Raw genomic sequence first — 17,935 nt, forward strand, 5'->3', positions numbered from 1 at the left:
ATTATTCTTAGTACTTGGTTGTATAATTATTCATAATATTATTTTGTTTCACTCATGTACAGCAAAAGTTATCCACTTTTTCACCCTAAAAACTATATAGCCATGCTTACTGAGTCCTTCTGCGTGTCCATGACCTATTAATAAGCCCGTATTCCACAGATCGCCAACCACCCTTGTAATGGGTTTTGTAATATTATGTACATGTTTTGTTGTATCACGTGACTCCTTTGTGTGCGTTAATAAGAATAATTGAACAGTAGCACGTGTAGTGTATTAACCGGGTGTGAAGAATCTTTCTTGGAGCCTTGGCGGAGATAATCATCTCAAGACACGTGACAAGTGGCGCCCAACGTGGGGCACGACCTCTACCGAAGATCCCTAACTGCAAATTCCTTGGTGCCGGGTTTAAGGCACCCGTAGAGGTATACTTCGTGGTTTGTGTGATTTTGTTTCTTGCTTGTTCTAGCCGGATTATTGAATCGTCGCGGGTGATGGACCTTGAAAGACTGAAAGCCGGTCACCGGGGAGTGATTACTAAGCTGACACGTGAGCTGAACGAAGCACTGACAAGAGGCCCAGCTACAGGAGAAAAGGTCGGCCGTTTGAATGTTGTTTATGAACAATTGTAAAATAAATTGACTGTATTGCAAAAAATCGATAACGATATTCTGGCGCTGTGCGCAGTTGAAGATATAGAGGGGGAAATAGACGAATCTGAAGTTATTACTGCTAGAATTCTTGATTACCGAAAACGAATTGAGGTCTTCCTTAAGCCTTCGTCAGAAACGGCTATCGCAACAGCTGCAGTTTCACCACCAGAGAGTGTGACGCCTGCTGTGATCCCTGCTGCTAGAACTCGTTTACCTAAGTTAGGGCTGCAGAAATTCAGAGGGAATGTCATAGGTTGGACAAGTTTCTGGGATTCCTTTAAATCGGCAGTCCATGCGGATATTTCTAAAGTGGACAAGTTCAATTACCTATGCTCCCTTTTAGAAGGTACTGCTAGCAAAGTGGTACAAGGTCTGACCCTAACCGAAGATAATTATGATGCAGCGGTGGCACTTTTGCAGGAGAGATTTGGTAATAAGCAGACAATAATCTCAGCCCATATGGATGAGTTGATGAAACTCCCAGATGGTACTTTGGATAAACCTTCTCTGAGAAGTGTTTACGACAAGATAACTGTTCATTCGAGAGGACTAGAGTCCCTGGGTGTTAACTTGGATCATTATGGTACCCTTCTTATTCCCTTGATTTTATCCAAGCTTCCTAATGAAGTTAGATTGAGAATGGCCCGAGCACATCTAGGAGAAGTGTGGAAAATACAGGATCTGTTGGCAATGATTAAAACTGAAGTTGAGGCCAGAGAAGCTAGCAATTTGATGAGGGGAATGTCGATCAAGACCAATTCCATTCCAAGGCCTCCACCTCCGATTTTTACTGCTAGTTCCCTTTATGCTGGGGGCCTAACACGTAAGTGTGTTTACTGTACTGGGGGCCACTATCCTTCTGATTGCATTACTGTTAAGGATGTGAAGGACAGGCGTGCATTTTTGCTTTGAGCGGGGAGATGTTTTAATTGTCTAAAGCCTCGGCATCGAGCGAAGCAATGTGAATCTGCCAAGAAGTGCAGACATTGTCAAAAGAAACACCACCAGTCCATTTGTGATAAGGACATGTCCCTGGTAGAGCAAGTAACTCCACTTTCCGAGACTGTGGAGACTGGTTCTCAAACTTCAAACATGTCGAGCATTTCAACAAAGAGAAATAACTTAGTTTTGCTGCAAACAGCACGTGCTCTAGCCTCTGATGGTGCTAATGCTAGGTCTGTTAATATAAGGATTCTTTTTGATACTGGGAGTCAAAGGTCTTATGTTACTGAATCACTTGTGAAACGCCTGAATTTAAAACCACTTAGAAAGGAAAGACTGCAGTTGAACACATTTGGAGAACCAGGATTCAAGGGAAATAATTGTGACCTGGTTACGATTCATTTACAGAAGTTTAATGGTGGTGATAGCTTGCAACTGCATGCCTTGCGATTCCCGACCATCTGTTCTTCCCTACCAAGCCTAGTGAATTTGGAACAATATCCAAGTTTGCTCGAACTTGATTTAGCAGACCCACCCTCCAAGGAGCCTCAAGGAATTGACTTGCTTATAGGATCAGACTATTATTGGAGTATTGTGGGGGAGGAAGTAATTCGTACAGAGGGGGGTCCTACAGTTGTTTGGAGCAAGCTGGGATGGTTGCTATCTGGACCGTTGGCCATGTCAAGTCAGTCCAACCCCTTGATGACGCAGCTGTCGCTTTGTAAGCTACTCAGCACACCTGATCTACCTGACTGTAATGGAGATGGCCTCACGAGTGTTCTAAGATCATTTTGGGAGGTTGAATCTATTGGGATTAATGAAGAACCTGGTGATAATGACCAGATCATTACAATTTATGCTTCAATCGGTTGAAGAGTTTGCAGAGGAGATTGATTAAGGAACCAGACATACTGATCTTCAATAAAGGAGCAGTTAAGTCTTGGTATCATTGAACCTGTAGTTGCTGATGATAGTTCTGTACCTCGAGAGTCCCGCATTCACTACCTGCCATACCATCCTGTGGTGAAACAGAATAGAAGCACCACCAAGGTGAGAATTGTTTACGATGGCTCAGCCTCTTCTCATGATAGTATTTCGATCAATGATTGCTTACAAGTTGGGCCAAATCTTATTCCAAAGTTGTTTGATGTGATGCTTAGATTCCGATTCCACCAGATTTCCCTTGTTGTGGATATAGAAAAGGCTTTTCTGATGGTTGGTGTGAGGGAAGAAGATCGAGACATGCTTCGATTCCTTTGGCTGAAGGAATCCTTTAAGTTAGATAGTGAGGTAGTTTCATACAGGTTCACAAGGCTGGTGTTTGGCTTGCGCCCATCCCCTGCTGTTTTAGGGGCTGTTATTGAGCAACACGTACAGAAGTACCGCTCTGAATATCCTCAGATAGTTGACCTTATTGATCATTCTCTTTACATTGACGACCTGGTGTCTGGGAGTGCTAATGTTTCAGAAGCCTTTGAGTTGTCCAAACACGTTATGCAATGGGGAGATTCAATCTTAGAAAATGGAATTCGAATTCAGTTGAACTCTTGAAGCTGATCCAGCAATTTGAGCCTTGCCTTTCTCTGCATTCTCTCTCGCACAATGAAGACAAATTGAAGAAGTATCCTGAATTACCTGAGGTTGATGGCATGTGTAAGCTGTTAGGCATCAATTGGCACCACCTGCGAGATGAGTTCGCATTTGATTTCAGTGAAGTATTAAATCATGTCAACAAGCTTCCTAAGACCAAGAGGTCTGCACTTAAGTTAACTGCAAGTCTGTTTGCTCCCTTGGGACTATTAAGTCCTTTTGTAGTTACCTTGAAGGTGATGTTTCAAGACCTCTGCACTAGTCGAGTGAATTGGGATGAGCCTTGCCCTGATGTATTGAAAGAGAAGTGGGACACTGTAATGAATGATCTGAATAGTATCGCTGAACTGAGAGTGAAGAGATGTTGCATCCTCATCCAATCATATCCTGTCTCTGTTTGTCTTCATGGGTTCAGTGATGCATCAGAACGTGCATACGCAGCAGTTCTGTATATTAGCTCCACTTACCAAGATGATCACACTGAAGTCAGATTGCTTTGCTCAAAAACTCAAGTATCCCCTACAAAGAAGCAAACGATTCCAAGGCTAGAACTTTTGGGAGCTTTGATATTAGCAAGACTGGTGCATTCTGTGACCCCATCATTACCAGTTTTGAGTGGTATTTATCTCTGGACCGATTCGACAACTGTTTTACATTGGATTCGTAATAGAAAGGGATGGAAGCAATACGTGCAACATAGGGTAGAAGAAATCCGGAAGTTGACAAACCCGAGTAATTGGAACCATTGTCCAGGCATACAAAATCCAGCGGACCTTCCCTCCTGTGGTTTGTCTGCAGATGAGTTGTTGAAGAGCATGTTGTGGTGGATGGACCCTCATTTATTGCCCATCCAGTGGTTAATATCACTGATCCTAAGGATGTCTGTGTCGAGGAAGCTGAAATTGAATTGATGAAGAACCCTGTAACATTGACTCAGGTATTGATGAGTCAAGGCCAGTCTAAGCAGCAGCCTATACCTTGTTTGAATAATGTAATTGATTGTACCCTCTGTAGTGAATTTGACAGATTGTTGAGGGTGACAGCCTATGTACTTAGATTCGTTAAACGATTGAGGGGAGATGCCAATTGGGGGACCAACTTAACTGCCAATGAGATGGCTGAAGCTGAGACACTCTGGATTCGTTCTATTCAGCTCTCCTCATTTGACCGAGAATGCCAATATGTGCTCTCCACAAGTGGCTCACGTCCTCCTCTCGTTGACCAATTTGGTTTGTTCTTTGATGAAGCACAAGTTCTCAGATGTCGTGGTAGGATCAATCGTTCTCAAGTGGCTTTGTCTGGCAAACAGCCAGCTCTTCTACCGTCAAACCACTACTTTGTCACATCACTTGTACGGAAGGCTCATGAGTCAGTGAAAAATAGTGGAGTGAATCAAACTCTAACCTTCACGAGGGAGAGATTTTGGATTTTGAAAGGTCGATAGGTCACTCGTAAGGTGATTAGATCATGTGTGATTTGTAGAAGACTGGAAGGTCATTCCTATGGTTCTGTTTCCCCTCCGGATCTACCAGCTGAAAGAGTATCTGAGGATCCACCTTTTTCACGTGTTGGTGTGGACTATGCTGGCCCTTTGCACATCAAGGTGACTAATGAACAAGCTGAAGAAAGGTAAGAAAAGGTGTATGTCTGTTTATTTACCTGCACTGCAACCCGTGCTGTACATCTGGAGTTGACCAGAGACATTGGAGTGGACACCTTTATACTAGCCCTACGTCGATTTGCTAGTTGCAGAGGACTTCCTGCCACTATTATTTCAGATAATGCCGATACCTTTAAGTCCTCTAGTAAGCAAGTAACTAAAATCATACGTTCCTCTGAAGTTCAAGGGTTTTTGACAAAAAATCGTATCTCCTGGAAATTCATTGTGGAAAGAGCCCCGTGGTGGGGCGGATTCTATGAAAGACTAATTAAGAGTGTTAAACGTTGCCTCAAAAAGTCACTGGGTCGAACTATCTTAAACTTTGACCAAATCAATACCTTGCTTACTGAAATAGAAGGAATCCTTAACTCCCGACCATTAACTTATGTTGAAGACGACACTGGAGGCATTGGGTACACGTTGTCACCTTCTCATCTGATATACGGAAGGAGAATAACTAGCAATCCAAACTCTTCCCACTTTGAAGTTGTCAGCACAAATGAAGCTTTATCCAAAAGAGCTAGAACCCATAAACATCTCCTACAGCAATTTACTACTCAGTGGCGTAAAGAGTACTTACTTGGATTGAGTGAAGTGCATAAGTCGAGTCCACAGTCAAAGAGTGGATTGAGCATTTCAGTAGGTGTTGTTGTAGTCATGAAGGACGACTCTAAAAGAATGTTCTGGAGACTTGCTTAAAGGGTCTGATGGACAAGTACGTGCTGCAACTGTTAGAGCAGTCAAATCTGGAAGGCAAGGACAGATGTTTCGAAGAAGCGTTAAACACTTGTATCCACTAGAAGTGTCTGCTGCAGAGAAGACTGGAAATGAGCCTGTTCCTGTAGAGGCGTCTGCAGAGAAGTCTGTTAGTGAGACTACAGAAGTTGTATCCAAGTGGAGGAGAGAGGCAGCAGTAGCTGGAGAATTAAGAAGGAGACTTGCTACCTGAACTGTTGCATGGTTAGACTTCAAGACATTTTTTGGTTATGTTAGGACATTTTCATTTTTTGAAGATTGTTGTATACTCCACTCAAACACGGGGAGTGTAATGGGCTTTGTAATATTATGTACATGTTTTGTTGTATCACGTGACTCCTTTGTGTGCGTTAATAAGAATAATTGAACAGTAGCACATGTAGTGTATTAACCGGGTGTGAAGAATCTTTCTTGGAGCCTTGGCGGAGATAATCATCTCAAGACACGCGACAACCCTACACCTCGAAAATTTTCTAAATTCTCTTCGCCATTACACTATTGGCACAGCAGCTCCGTATACTAAAGAAGCCGTATAACAATAAAATTACAGGATTCCATTGTGTGAGCTTCTTTGGGTTTTGTTGCAGAGTTAATCAAGTACTCAACAGCACTTCTTAGACTTAGAAGATAGCACATATAGCGTCTCTGCGTGGTGAGTATAGTCTACTTCTTCCTGTAGGTGCACGGTCAAGCGACCATACAAGCGCTCTCTCAGAGACATAAAGACTGACACCAGAGATTATTCATTGTTATGAATATAGTTTCTATAAACCATATTTCCTTTCCACGTAAAGCCTAAAGTTGGGTGGAGTCAGTATTAGCGTTAATTAAAATATTCGTGAGTGCCATAATTGTCTGACCACATTGTGTAAACAACATGGCTTCATGCTGTTGATAACCCATGGTTTACAATAGGCATTGCAGCTATACACAGTACCTGACTTTGTTGTTATGAATGATGTGTGTGCATGCACATTAGCTTTAGACCAGTAACACATAATGTTTGTGGGAAGTCATACATTCATATACATTTCATCATAGATTTCTTCACTGTGGTGTACTCAATGAATACAATACTCACATGAACAACAAACTCTAGCTGCACAAACTATATTGTACGTAGCATTATATTATCATTTATACTACAGTGCACCAGTGAGCCAATGTTGTAGTCCATGCACCCATGGAAAATCTGTATATAATTCTTCTTATTGTGTACGGTCTCGGCTAAAATAATAAATGCACAACCACTGACTATTTTAACTTATAATTATATGCTTGTCAGAGTTCTATGTCTTCAATTGTCTTATGACAGGTAGCTAGCTCAGTATCATACCATTTGGTGTGTGTATATTCATGAACACTGCATTAGGATGCTAATGTGAGTAAGAGACTAGAGTCCTGACACATGTAGTAAGACAAGTTAGACAACAGCTGCTCACTGTTGTGTGTAATGTATAGTCTCGTCCACAGCCAAGAGCAGTCAGGTAAATACTATAATAATGCAGTCAAGTGGGTCTGATAACAACAAAGCTTACACTGAACTTGACAGCCACTAATTGTAAACTGCTCTACGTATATCTACAACAATTATCATTATCAGTAAAACAATCCATTACAGGATTAATAAAAAGTACACAAACTAGATAAATAAAAAATTGGAAATTTTAAAATGGGAATAGGGATCGCTGAAAAAAGCCACCAAACAAGAAGGGATCGCTAGGGTGGTAATGTAAACCACAAATCCCTATTTTGACTCATTTTAAAATGACTCAGGAGAGCATGTAACTAAATATTTATGACAGAGTCATAATAGGGATTTGTGGTTTACATTACCACCCCAGCGATCCCTTCTTGTTTGGTGGCTTTTTTCAGCGATCCCTATTCCCATTTTAAAATTTCCAATTTTTTATTCATCTTATGTAATAGGATGGGTGGCTGTGGTATTCGGGATTAATAGTGCAAGCATTGTAAACAGGAAGGAGTAAAATAGTGCGAGGCAAAGCCGAGCACTATTTCCTTCCTGTTTACAATGCAAGAACTATTAATCCCGAATACTACAGCCATCTGTCCTATTGCAAATTAATCCGACAACCATAGCAACTGTTACTAGGCAACAGAAATTCTAAAGATAACCACTGCAAAAGACCAGTCACACTTAGCAACCGTTGCTATGGTCTTAAAGTGATATTTACCCTAGCAACGGTTACTTAGCAACTGTTGCTAAGCAACCATATTCACTATGGTATCAAGTCGGACATCTACTTCTAATAGAAACACACCACACTATTTTAGCCAATCATGTTAGTATTACAGGTTTTTGTTAAGGTTACGGTATAGTCACGGGCAATCATTCAAAATTTTAAATGCCTATCGATACTTTTTGAGAAGCCCAAAAAACCAGTCTAGCAGTGTGAAAAGTTTTAAATAAAGGTGAAGCCCTTCATATTTAATGTTTTTATGTAGCTACAGTGTAGTTTGAGACAGGTGGAACACTACAATTTGTTGTAGTAACACAAGTAAGCCAGCCCGTACATCTCTCAGCTCCAGCTGTCACTACCATGTTTTTCCGCTGCCAAATACAGCAAAAGCTGTAGGCTCTATTGGCATTTCTGGGGCATAGTGATACTGTATATTAAATTTATTAGGTCCTGTGGAAGCGTTTTTGGCGTGTTTCTTCCCAGTGACTCAGATACAAGCCTTCAAAGAGCTTGTTTCACTCGAAAAAACTACTAAAAGTTCAATAAAACGTCTATACAACCAGTAACTTAAAAAATCGCTTCCACAGAATAATTATACATGTATACAAACTGTAACAAAACAAGCATGCAGCTGCACAATTCTGAATTACCTAAAAGTGGTAAAAATTACTTTGTTTAAATGTACATATAAGGACAGGTTAAGGTTACAGTGTTCAAAAAGCTATTTTTTTGTAAACTCAATAACTGATTCATGCCGCTCCTATAAAGTATAGTAATTTTTTATTAACTAGAAAAAATTCTCAAAAAGGATTTCAGAGGATTTTGGCATGTCATTCTCTACAGCTAATCTTGATATCATTTTGCTGGGTATCACCCTTCAACAGTCAGACCAATACATGTTTATCTTCTTCCAGAAACATATCCAAAAATTTTTTTGAAGTATGTGAAACTAGAAATATTTTATGAAACCTTATGCAAATCACAAAAATGGCCGTAACTTACTTTTAAAACATTTTTTTTTAATGGGCTACTGACTGAATTGTTGGGCTTAATGAGAATTTTCATCTACCACAAAATTATTACCAAACTCAAAACTAGCTATTATACGTAAAACTAGATATGAAATAAACTAAAAACCATAAATTAATATACAAACCACAAAATAATTGTGGTTGTTGTCATGGTAACTGTATACAAATACGTAAAGGTACATGAGCATAACCATGTACAAAAAACAGAATTAAGATATGTGGTATACATCTCGAGTTGTAATCAGAAACATGAAATTGAAATTTTGGATGTTACATAGAGCTGGGCGATATACCAGTATGTATCATAGGAGAAGGTTTTTTAATGATACTGTTACCGTACTGGACAAATTTAGAAAATACCGCCATACCATCTTGAGTTAGATGACAGTTGATTTATAACACCATCCTGTTATTTCCTGCCTTTACCAATGTGAAGATACTTTACCAATATGAAAGATAACCTTCTAATTGCATTAAAGTCATTTTAGCATATTTCATCAACTGTCTATCACATTTTCCAAAAGAAAGTTCATTTCATATATTAAATATTTAAAAATATAATCCATGTTGTGGTATGTATTTGTACCGTGATATTTTCTATAATACCGTACTGGCTTTGACAGATCTCATACCACCCAGTTCTATATTAGCATAAAACTTCAAACGTCCATAACTTTTTTTTTCCCAAAGAGGATATTAGAGGATTTTGGATATGTTGTTCTCCAGAAAATTCTGCATCTAATGATACCAAATTTATCTTTATATCATTTTTTCCGGGTATGGTCATTTTTTAACCATCAACAACTGTACTAATTACGGAAAGCACATATGATTTTCATAATTACAAACGTAGGGAAGCCATCATGCATTATCACAAATTGACATCTTGTGCTGTCAGCAAAGATAAATGTGACTTTAAGTAGGACATAGTTAAGTCTTATATTAGTCCGGTAGATATAACTGAAAAAAGGGGTGAACCCAGAAGAAAGCTGATTTTGGTATCATTAGAAAGCAAATTTTTCACAGAATAACATATCCAAAATCCTCTAAAATCTACCTCGGGGAAAATTTTTTATGGCCAATTTAGTATTGAGGCATATGTGACTGGATTCAGGAAAGTGGATCTTCCACACATATCCAATTTACCAACTTTGACAACTCATAACTTCAGATTGGAAAATGGTATTGACTTGAAATTTGATCAGTAGTGAGCACCAGCATCACTTGTTAGGTGGAGAAAATTTCAGAGTGATATTCAACTTGAACACTAAGTTGTGGTTTCTCAATCAGATGCAAATCTGGTCATTTGTGACCAACAAAAATGTGTTATCCTTAAATTATTTTTTCATAAGAAACAGTTTCCTTAGCACTTCTGCAACTCTCTCCTTCACATTTTGCAATACACTAATAATCCATGTTTGCAACAAGAGCATAATATTGCTACCACATGAATTTGCAGTGGAAAGCTGGAATTTATATTGTACAAAATTAATATATACGTATGATCTCTGGGACTGGTGCCATGTCTATCATCATCGATTGCAGCCTTAATCCTTCTAGTTTCCAGCCCCATATTAAGTTCCTTCCAATGAATAACTTCTTGCATCAGCTAAAAAACCATTGATCCTCAAAACTCCATCCAACTGCAAGGGTCAGCACACTTTCACAGCTTGCATGTGTGATAACTTTCTGATGCCACCATTTCCATGTACTTTGTTTGTATAACAGAGACTCCTCAATGAATCAGACTGATTCCCATCAAACTCCAACTTTTTCAACATGTGCAATTGTTGCATTATACAATCCATCATTAACTTTTCAATTGTTTGCACATCATTTGATTGCTGATTAAGCCTATTCAAATGTTGCGGGCATTGTATCACAGCCACCCAGGCATGTGAAAAGAGGACCTACATATGTGCCCAATAACGTCATCATTTTTCCAAATCTTCAAATGTTTTACAACCTCTGAATGAAAAGAGATATGTACTTGTCATGTTCTGCTTCCAGCGTGCACCAGTAGCACAAGAACTTCATTGTTGTCATCAGCTACAACATTCACTCTACTTCCTTCAATTGCAAAATTGAAGTGCACATTGGACCATCAGTATGTCAGAATCTCCATGTGTGCAATCAGTGTGTAGGGCTGTCAGCATCCCCAGGTATGTTATGGTATGTGCAGGTGCAGATATTCAGTCAAGTGAATCTATGGAAGCATACAAAAGTCAGGAAGTTTTCTTGCAAATGAAAAGAGCAAACATCAATTAATTGTCCAATATCTGAGAGATGATGGCCAGGTTGTGCATCAGAGTAATTTGGATGCTGACACACTGATTGTTCAATGTGCACTTCAATTTGCAATTGAAGGATGTGTTGTAGCAGATGACACTGATGTTCTTGTCCTCCTGCATGGTGCACCAGAACATAGCAAGTATATATTTTCTTTCAGAGGTTGGAAAACATTTGAGCATTGGAAAATTGATGACATTATTGGGCACATAGGTCCTATTGTAACATCATAATTACATCTTTTTTCGCATGCTTGCATGGAGTGGCTGTGATACAACATCTGCAACATTTGAACAGGGTAAAGTTGGCCTAATCAAGAAGAAAACGATGTGCAAATGATTGCAAGAGCAACACACTTTCACAACTTGTATGTGCATCTACAAGTTGTTCATTAGAAGGAACTTAATGACTAATTTGATCCACTACCATAATGGAGCTGGAAACTAGAAGGATCGAGGCTGTATGCAACTGGTGATAACAGACACGGGACTAGCACCAGAAGTCTTAACTTAAAATTGTACAATATAAATGCAAGCTTTCTACTGCAAATCCACGTGGTAGCAACATTATGGTCTCATTGTAATCATGGATTAATATTGTATGCACTGCGGTATGTAAAAAAGGCACCTATAGGGTTGAGGCAACATTGAACAGTGAAAAGTCAAGCATGCAGCCTTATCCGTTATTGAATTACTGTCTGAAGGAATCAATCAGGCAGTCAGCCAGTAAATTCTGCTTTTAAAAATCGTAGCAACTTATTGAAGGACACTATGAAAACCTCATGAAGCTATTTCTGGTCATTATGTTATAGTTAAAGCACCGCTGTGCGTGTGTATGGAAAATACAGCATGAGGGTGTGTGTCAAGAGGCTAATACACCAAAAGGTGCTGTATTAGCTTTGAGACACCCCCTGAGTGCTGTATTTTTTTGTACACACAAGCATAGGTGCTTTAAGTGATAAATTACTTCCTGGTCGTCTGGCTCGGAGCAATTTTCTCTAGTACTCAAACCACTGCAATTTTCAGTGATCAGTAAGTGTTTATATAATCTGTTTCCAGTTGTAGAACAAACTAATAGGATTAGTTTGGCTAGTTTTAGTGATTTACAATGTCATGCACGTGATAAAGTGTGCTGTCTTAATGGAGTCTTGTTTAAATAGCTTCGCTCAGTAAGTATTTCTACAATCTATTTCTAACCGTAAAACTAACTGGTAGGATTACTTTGGCTGGTTTTAGCGATTTACAGAGTCAGACACGGTGGGTTGTTTTCGTAACATTCCTTAAATAAATTCTCTGCATAACTGTACTGTATTTGCCTAATTAAGCACATAACTGTACTGTATTTGCTCAATTAGCTGCATAACTGTACTGTATGACTCATACAGTACAGTTATGCAGCTAATTAGTACTGTGTGGACAATACAGTACATGGCATTGCTTTGATCCTCCCACGTAAAGTACAATATGAGAAAGTGCAAGCCTCCATGATCCCCAATATACAGTTCTACATTAGCTACTATACTGTACGTGTGATAACCTCCTGTTCAGGAAAAAGAATTGAGATACTCTAAAATAGAACGGTCACCGCAATGTAATATTCTAATCAAACACTCACAGATGTAATAAAGACTCTAAATACTTGGGGCATAATGGAGCACAATATAGCATAATTAGGGAAAATATTAAAGCATTGTTCAAAAGCATAATCCAACACTGACAACTAAAAATATAGAAACTATTGTGATAGTATTTAAACCTACCATTAATTTAATCAGCTACATATTCACATGTACAGCTTTGAAAAGATAAATGACTGTTACATTAGAGTGGTTAGTCGCTCTATTATCTTTTACAAGCACTAGCATTCATTGGCGTAACTGAAGAAAGAATGCAGATCAATAGGCAGGCAACATTTTGGGAGGGGTTATGTATTAATCACTTGCTGTTGGTAGCATCTGCTCCCAAGGCCTGGTTGTTCTATTAGAGTATTAGTACGAGTATGTACAGTACACACAATCCATTGAAGTACAACTATAAGTCACATTTGTATATATAATTGCCATGGCAATAGTACAGTGGAACCTGTATCACACAGTAGTCCCCACTGTATCAGGTTAACAAACACATGACATACACAGTCACTTACTCTTAAGGTTCTAATGGCTACTGCTAAGTGATGACTCTCAAGTACCGACTGATCATGATAAAGGATGGCTAACTCGTGACCTGAACAGGGAAAAGAAGTGACTTTAAAGTACATGATATGACATATACAAACTAAAACTATTATAGACAGATCTAAAATTTGACCCAATATAGCAGCATCAACTCTTGTATACAGTAATAACACTTTAATACACACTCTGCTGATCGTGAACCCATTTACATATTGCATAATGTAAGTATTATAAGCCAAACGATATAGCTGCACAACTCTATTATGGCTATAGTGAAATCTGTAGTACTCAGCAGAACAACTGTGTATTCAAGTGACTTGTGGTGGTAAGAAAATCATTTTATGGAATTGCGAATTTCCATCTGGAGGAGTCAAGTTATCCCATTTAAAGCTGCCATGTATGTCACTCAATTCTCCACATGTTTAGTTTCGATTGTGGGTTTAATCACTTGAGTCCTATATGGCCTGATGGAGAATTTAATGGAGAAGCCAGCAAAGCTTGTTCTCAAGTTGATAAGAGCAACTACCGGCCATCAAGTTATGGATCATTTTATAAAGGTATAAGGGGTTGTGTGTAAAGCTGCTTACATGGCAAGTTTTGGCCTGAGAGTTTAGCGTAAAGGTAAAACCCCAGGTACCATTTTAATCTTTATTACATCACGAGTAGAATAGCGTAAATTGTGTAGCAATAGGAACTATGCTTCAAAAGTTACAGTGCTTTGTCTAAGACATGCATACTAGATCCAGTTTTCTTGATTATGCGGGTTTAAGGGTTAATAATAATGCTTTCGTGTACATTGTAATACAGAGGGTAATTAGATACAATACAGCCAGTAATTTTGTGACAGATTTCAGCAGTAATGTGACTAGATCAGCTGGTTGAAATAAGTACAAGATGGAAACTTAGTATTACTATATGAGATGTGGTCATCATTAGGTTGACTATAGTTGTCCCAGTTGTCCATGGCATCAATTGATCTACCAATTAATTAATGATCATACAATCAGCAGCAAAGTAACTTTACACAGATAAGTAAAAACAAATGGAATGGAAAACAAAATGGGGAAGCTCATGTGTGGGTGGAAAAACATTTCATTAACCACTCTTCCAACCACTGCATAGCCAACTATAGCCTAAGCTAAAACAAAGTGTGTGTGTGTGTGGTGTGTTATGGTGAATTGTTTTGTCTAAAATCCCTACAAAATGACTCTCGTTACAAAGGAAGTTTGTTATTCAACTAAAACAAATACTGAACAAAATTGACAGAACCATTTAGTCAATGAACAATGAAGTCTTATAATTACACAGGTTTTCTGCGTCAACAAAACAAGCGAAATCACGTGCATAGGATTTCGACCAATCAAATCAATTCATTTTTGAAATTCAAACTATAATTACCACACATGATTCCACTTCATTTTGTTGACGCAAAAGAACCACTAGAACCTGTTGTATATTAGGAATGCATACTTGTACTGATTGTATAGGCCTCACCTGTTGCTTTTAAAAAGTCATTATTTTTTCCAGGATGGTCCACATCATGTACAGCAGCTGCTACTAACAATGACACTATCTCCAATGGTACAAAGGATCCCTGTGTGACAAATATACACGTGTACAATGTCAATACCATACAGAATCAGACCAGGTTGGCCATACAGGCATACTAATTATAGAATGCACAAAATGTGATGTGTAGGCAATTGTGTAGTTGCCTAATATTTACAAGACAGTTAGAACAGATTTATTGATAAACTTTTTGGTCCACCTGTACGTTTGTCCTGTCAGCACTTTCCACTCTTCAAAAGATTACCCCTTCCCTCCCAACACACAGAGGCCAGTGTACAGTATACCTAAGTTACATACACATGTATAGAAGGGTCCAGACCACACTACAATAATATTGCAGGTTATTTTAACTTTTACAATCATACTCACCTCAAAAGTGGACAGGTTTAGTAGAGTGTGAGTGGTCTGCATTACATCTGCAGCATGTATACAATTGTGGTAGGGATTTTCTGGATGATATTTGGACTAAAAGAGAGACAACAGCACATGACACATACCTACACACTACACACATACATACGCACCCACATACACATGCACTCGTGTGCACACATACTCCACTACACACAGACACACATACTCACCTCAATTTCAGTCATGTAACGAATAAACTTTGCCTTGTGAAGTTTGCAGGTCTTCCACAAGTTTCTCTTCTACAACAAGATACATGATAAGACAATACAGACTATTACCACAAAACACAACACTAAATCAATACTACACAGCATTGTAGCACAGATGAATTAAGACCATGAGAATTGTGTGTGCTTTACTGAAACACTATGAGTATTAACAGAGGCTCAAGGCTTTAGGATGTTGATGAGCTTCTGGTATTATTAAAAAGAAGAAAAGATACAAAGAAAAGATAGACACTAACTTGTTGGATAAGCACAGGTACACACAGATACCATAGTAACTATAGCTAGAACATAATAACTACATACAATGTTTATTCAATAGGAGTTTCAATGTTAATATAGCCAGTGTCCATTATATTCAAGAGCTTCATACAATTTCAGTTTCAAAGCGTTCCTTGACCTGACATTTTAAACATAAACACTGAAAGTTAATTGTTACACACAAATGTAGTCTGGTACTGCCAATCCCTTCACATTGAGACTATGTGAAGGGACAGGTGGCACCAAACTAGCACATATACACAATTGCTTCTAATACACTAGTGACATTTTCTCTCTGTATACAAGTAATCGAAACCCTGCAGTTCAGTCCAAAACAATTATCCTGACATACAGTGATATCTGTTTCCGGACTACTTCAAACACACACATGCAGATCCATAGATTAGCAGTTGTAATGTCATGTACTACTCTATTACTTTTAACAAACAACCAATTAGTCTACAGGATACCACAGCTTTTCTACTTATGCTACAGTGTAATAACATAAATCATTTTTGTGATGATACACATTTGTGACTGTCTCTGGGAAAACCGGTCTTATCGCCCATTTAAAAGTATCGAGAAACGTCGGTTTTAAATATTCTGTGTGTTGTAGCTGGCCAATGGTGGTAGCTACGCATACCAAATTTTCACACGTTTCACAATAATTTCTTACCTTCCTGATCATCCACTGAAGAAGTAGTCAACAGCTAAGTTTCCCGCCATTTTAGATAGTTTTTAAACCGAGGTTGTCTGTATCAGGCGAGCTCCGGAAGGGTGGGAGGCGGGGGCCCTGGAAGGCGGACAAGATGGTGTTCAAAAATTGAAAAGAGACGTGCTGGGATGAATTAGGCCAAGTTATAGGCCATTCAGGGCTCAGAACTGGCTAAAATGAAAGGAAATTTACAGCACAGGTCATTGTCCAACACCACAGAGCTGTACAGCCACACACAGCCATCTCCTGGTTGGCCAGGGCTACATCAAGACCCCAGACCACTCGTACGGCTCGCCACTGTGCTCTAGAAAAGCAGCCAGCAAAAGCAGACCACTTTACTCTGGTCGACTGTGGCAGTGAAACTTGATAGTGCATTCATTAAGCTTGTGTTTGTGTGAAAAAATCAAACTTTCTGTCTTGGGCGATAAGAACAGTTTTCGTAGATCCAGTCACATTTGTGAAATGTAGGAATGTGGCAACACTTTGAATATTAAAATGTTTATTTGATTTATTTTACAAACAAAAAAAAGCTCTGTTTGAGCAATTAACTGATAAATTAAAAGTTTTAACTTTTGCATTGGGTTTGGGTTTGTTATTGGTGCTACTGCATGATGATGTTTTTCTGTGACCAGAATATCAACTAACAAACCGTCTTTTAACCTGTCACCTTTCTCAAACCTTTTACTATATGGCAAACAACATATTGTATTGATGTATATAGTTCGACCACTTCTGGACAATGTGTGGCACTGTGTATAAATGTGTTGGCTGCCCAGCACTATAGTAAAACATAAAGGCTGCAGCACAAGTTGCTGTAGAACTTCAGTGCTGAAGCTCTAATAATATATATAAACCAAGTATTAAGAATAATAAGAAACGCGGTTAAAATTACGTGATAAATAAATAATAATCAATGTTTGAGAAAACTACAAGGCCTACAAACTTGGGGTTCGGATTTCCAGTGAACAAAGGCACAAACATATAATAATCGAGAGTTTTCGTGCCAGTGATTGAAATGGTATGACAATTCTATTTAATGCCGATAAAACAGATTAGCACGTGACTTGCATTTTCCAATCCGGTGAATTTTTGAAAAAGTGACAAGTCATCATCTACGAAAGTAGGTGTACAAATGTAGTACTATTTTCACTGATGTGCGTTTCATAGTCATTTGCCATTTTAGGTGACCAAGGTGGCTCAACACTGCCAGTATTTCACCTGCTTGTCAGGCATTTGAGAGAGGGTGTTTGCAAGATAATGTTGTAAGAAGGGTGGAAGTATGTATTGTATAGTACTGAACAATCGAGATACTCTAACAGGGCAGTCACTTAACTGTGTAATAGAACACACAGCTAGTAACAGTCTAGCTCTCCATCTTAAAATTAACCCTACATACTGTTTACAAAAGGGTCATTCCATGTCAAATCACCGAGAAATTGTAGGGTCACCTCTCGGAT

General features: G+C 38.8%; 1 protein-coding gene across 1 annotated transcript in view; it reads right to left on the minus strand.

Annotated features, from left to right (window-relative positions):
• LOC136255354 (3',5'-cyclic-AMP phosphodiesterase 4C-like) overlaps nt 1-17,935 on the minus strand; it is a 43,041-nt gene that overhangs the window by 10,340 nt on the left and 14,766 nt on the right. The window contains exons 10-13 of the mRNA XM_066048098.1: nt 15,449-15,517; nt 15,234-15,329; nt 14,790-14,889; nt 13,265-13,344 (exon numbers count right to left, since the gene is read on the minus strand). Coding sequence (XP_065904170.1) covers nt 13,265-13,344; nt 14,790-14,889; nt 15,234-15,329; nt 15,449-15,517 — 345 coding nt within the window. The remainder of the gene's footprint in view (nt 1-13,264; nt 13,345-14,789; nt 14,890-15,233; nt 15,330-15,448; nt 15,518-17,935) is intronic.

This window comes from Dysidea avara, chromosome 5, assembly GCF_963678975.1.
Source record: "Dysidea avara chromosome 5, odDysAvar1.4, whole genome shotgun sequence".
In the NCBI taxonomy this organism is placed as follows: Eukaryota; Metazoa; Porifera; class Demospongiae; order Dictyoceratida; family Dysideidae; genus Dysidea; species Dysidea avara.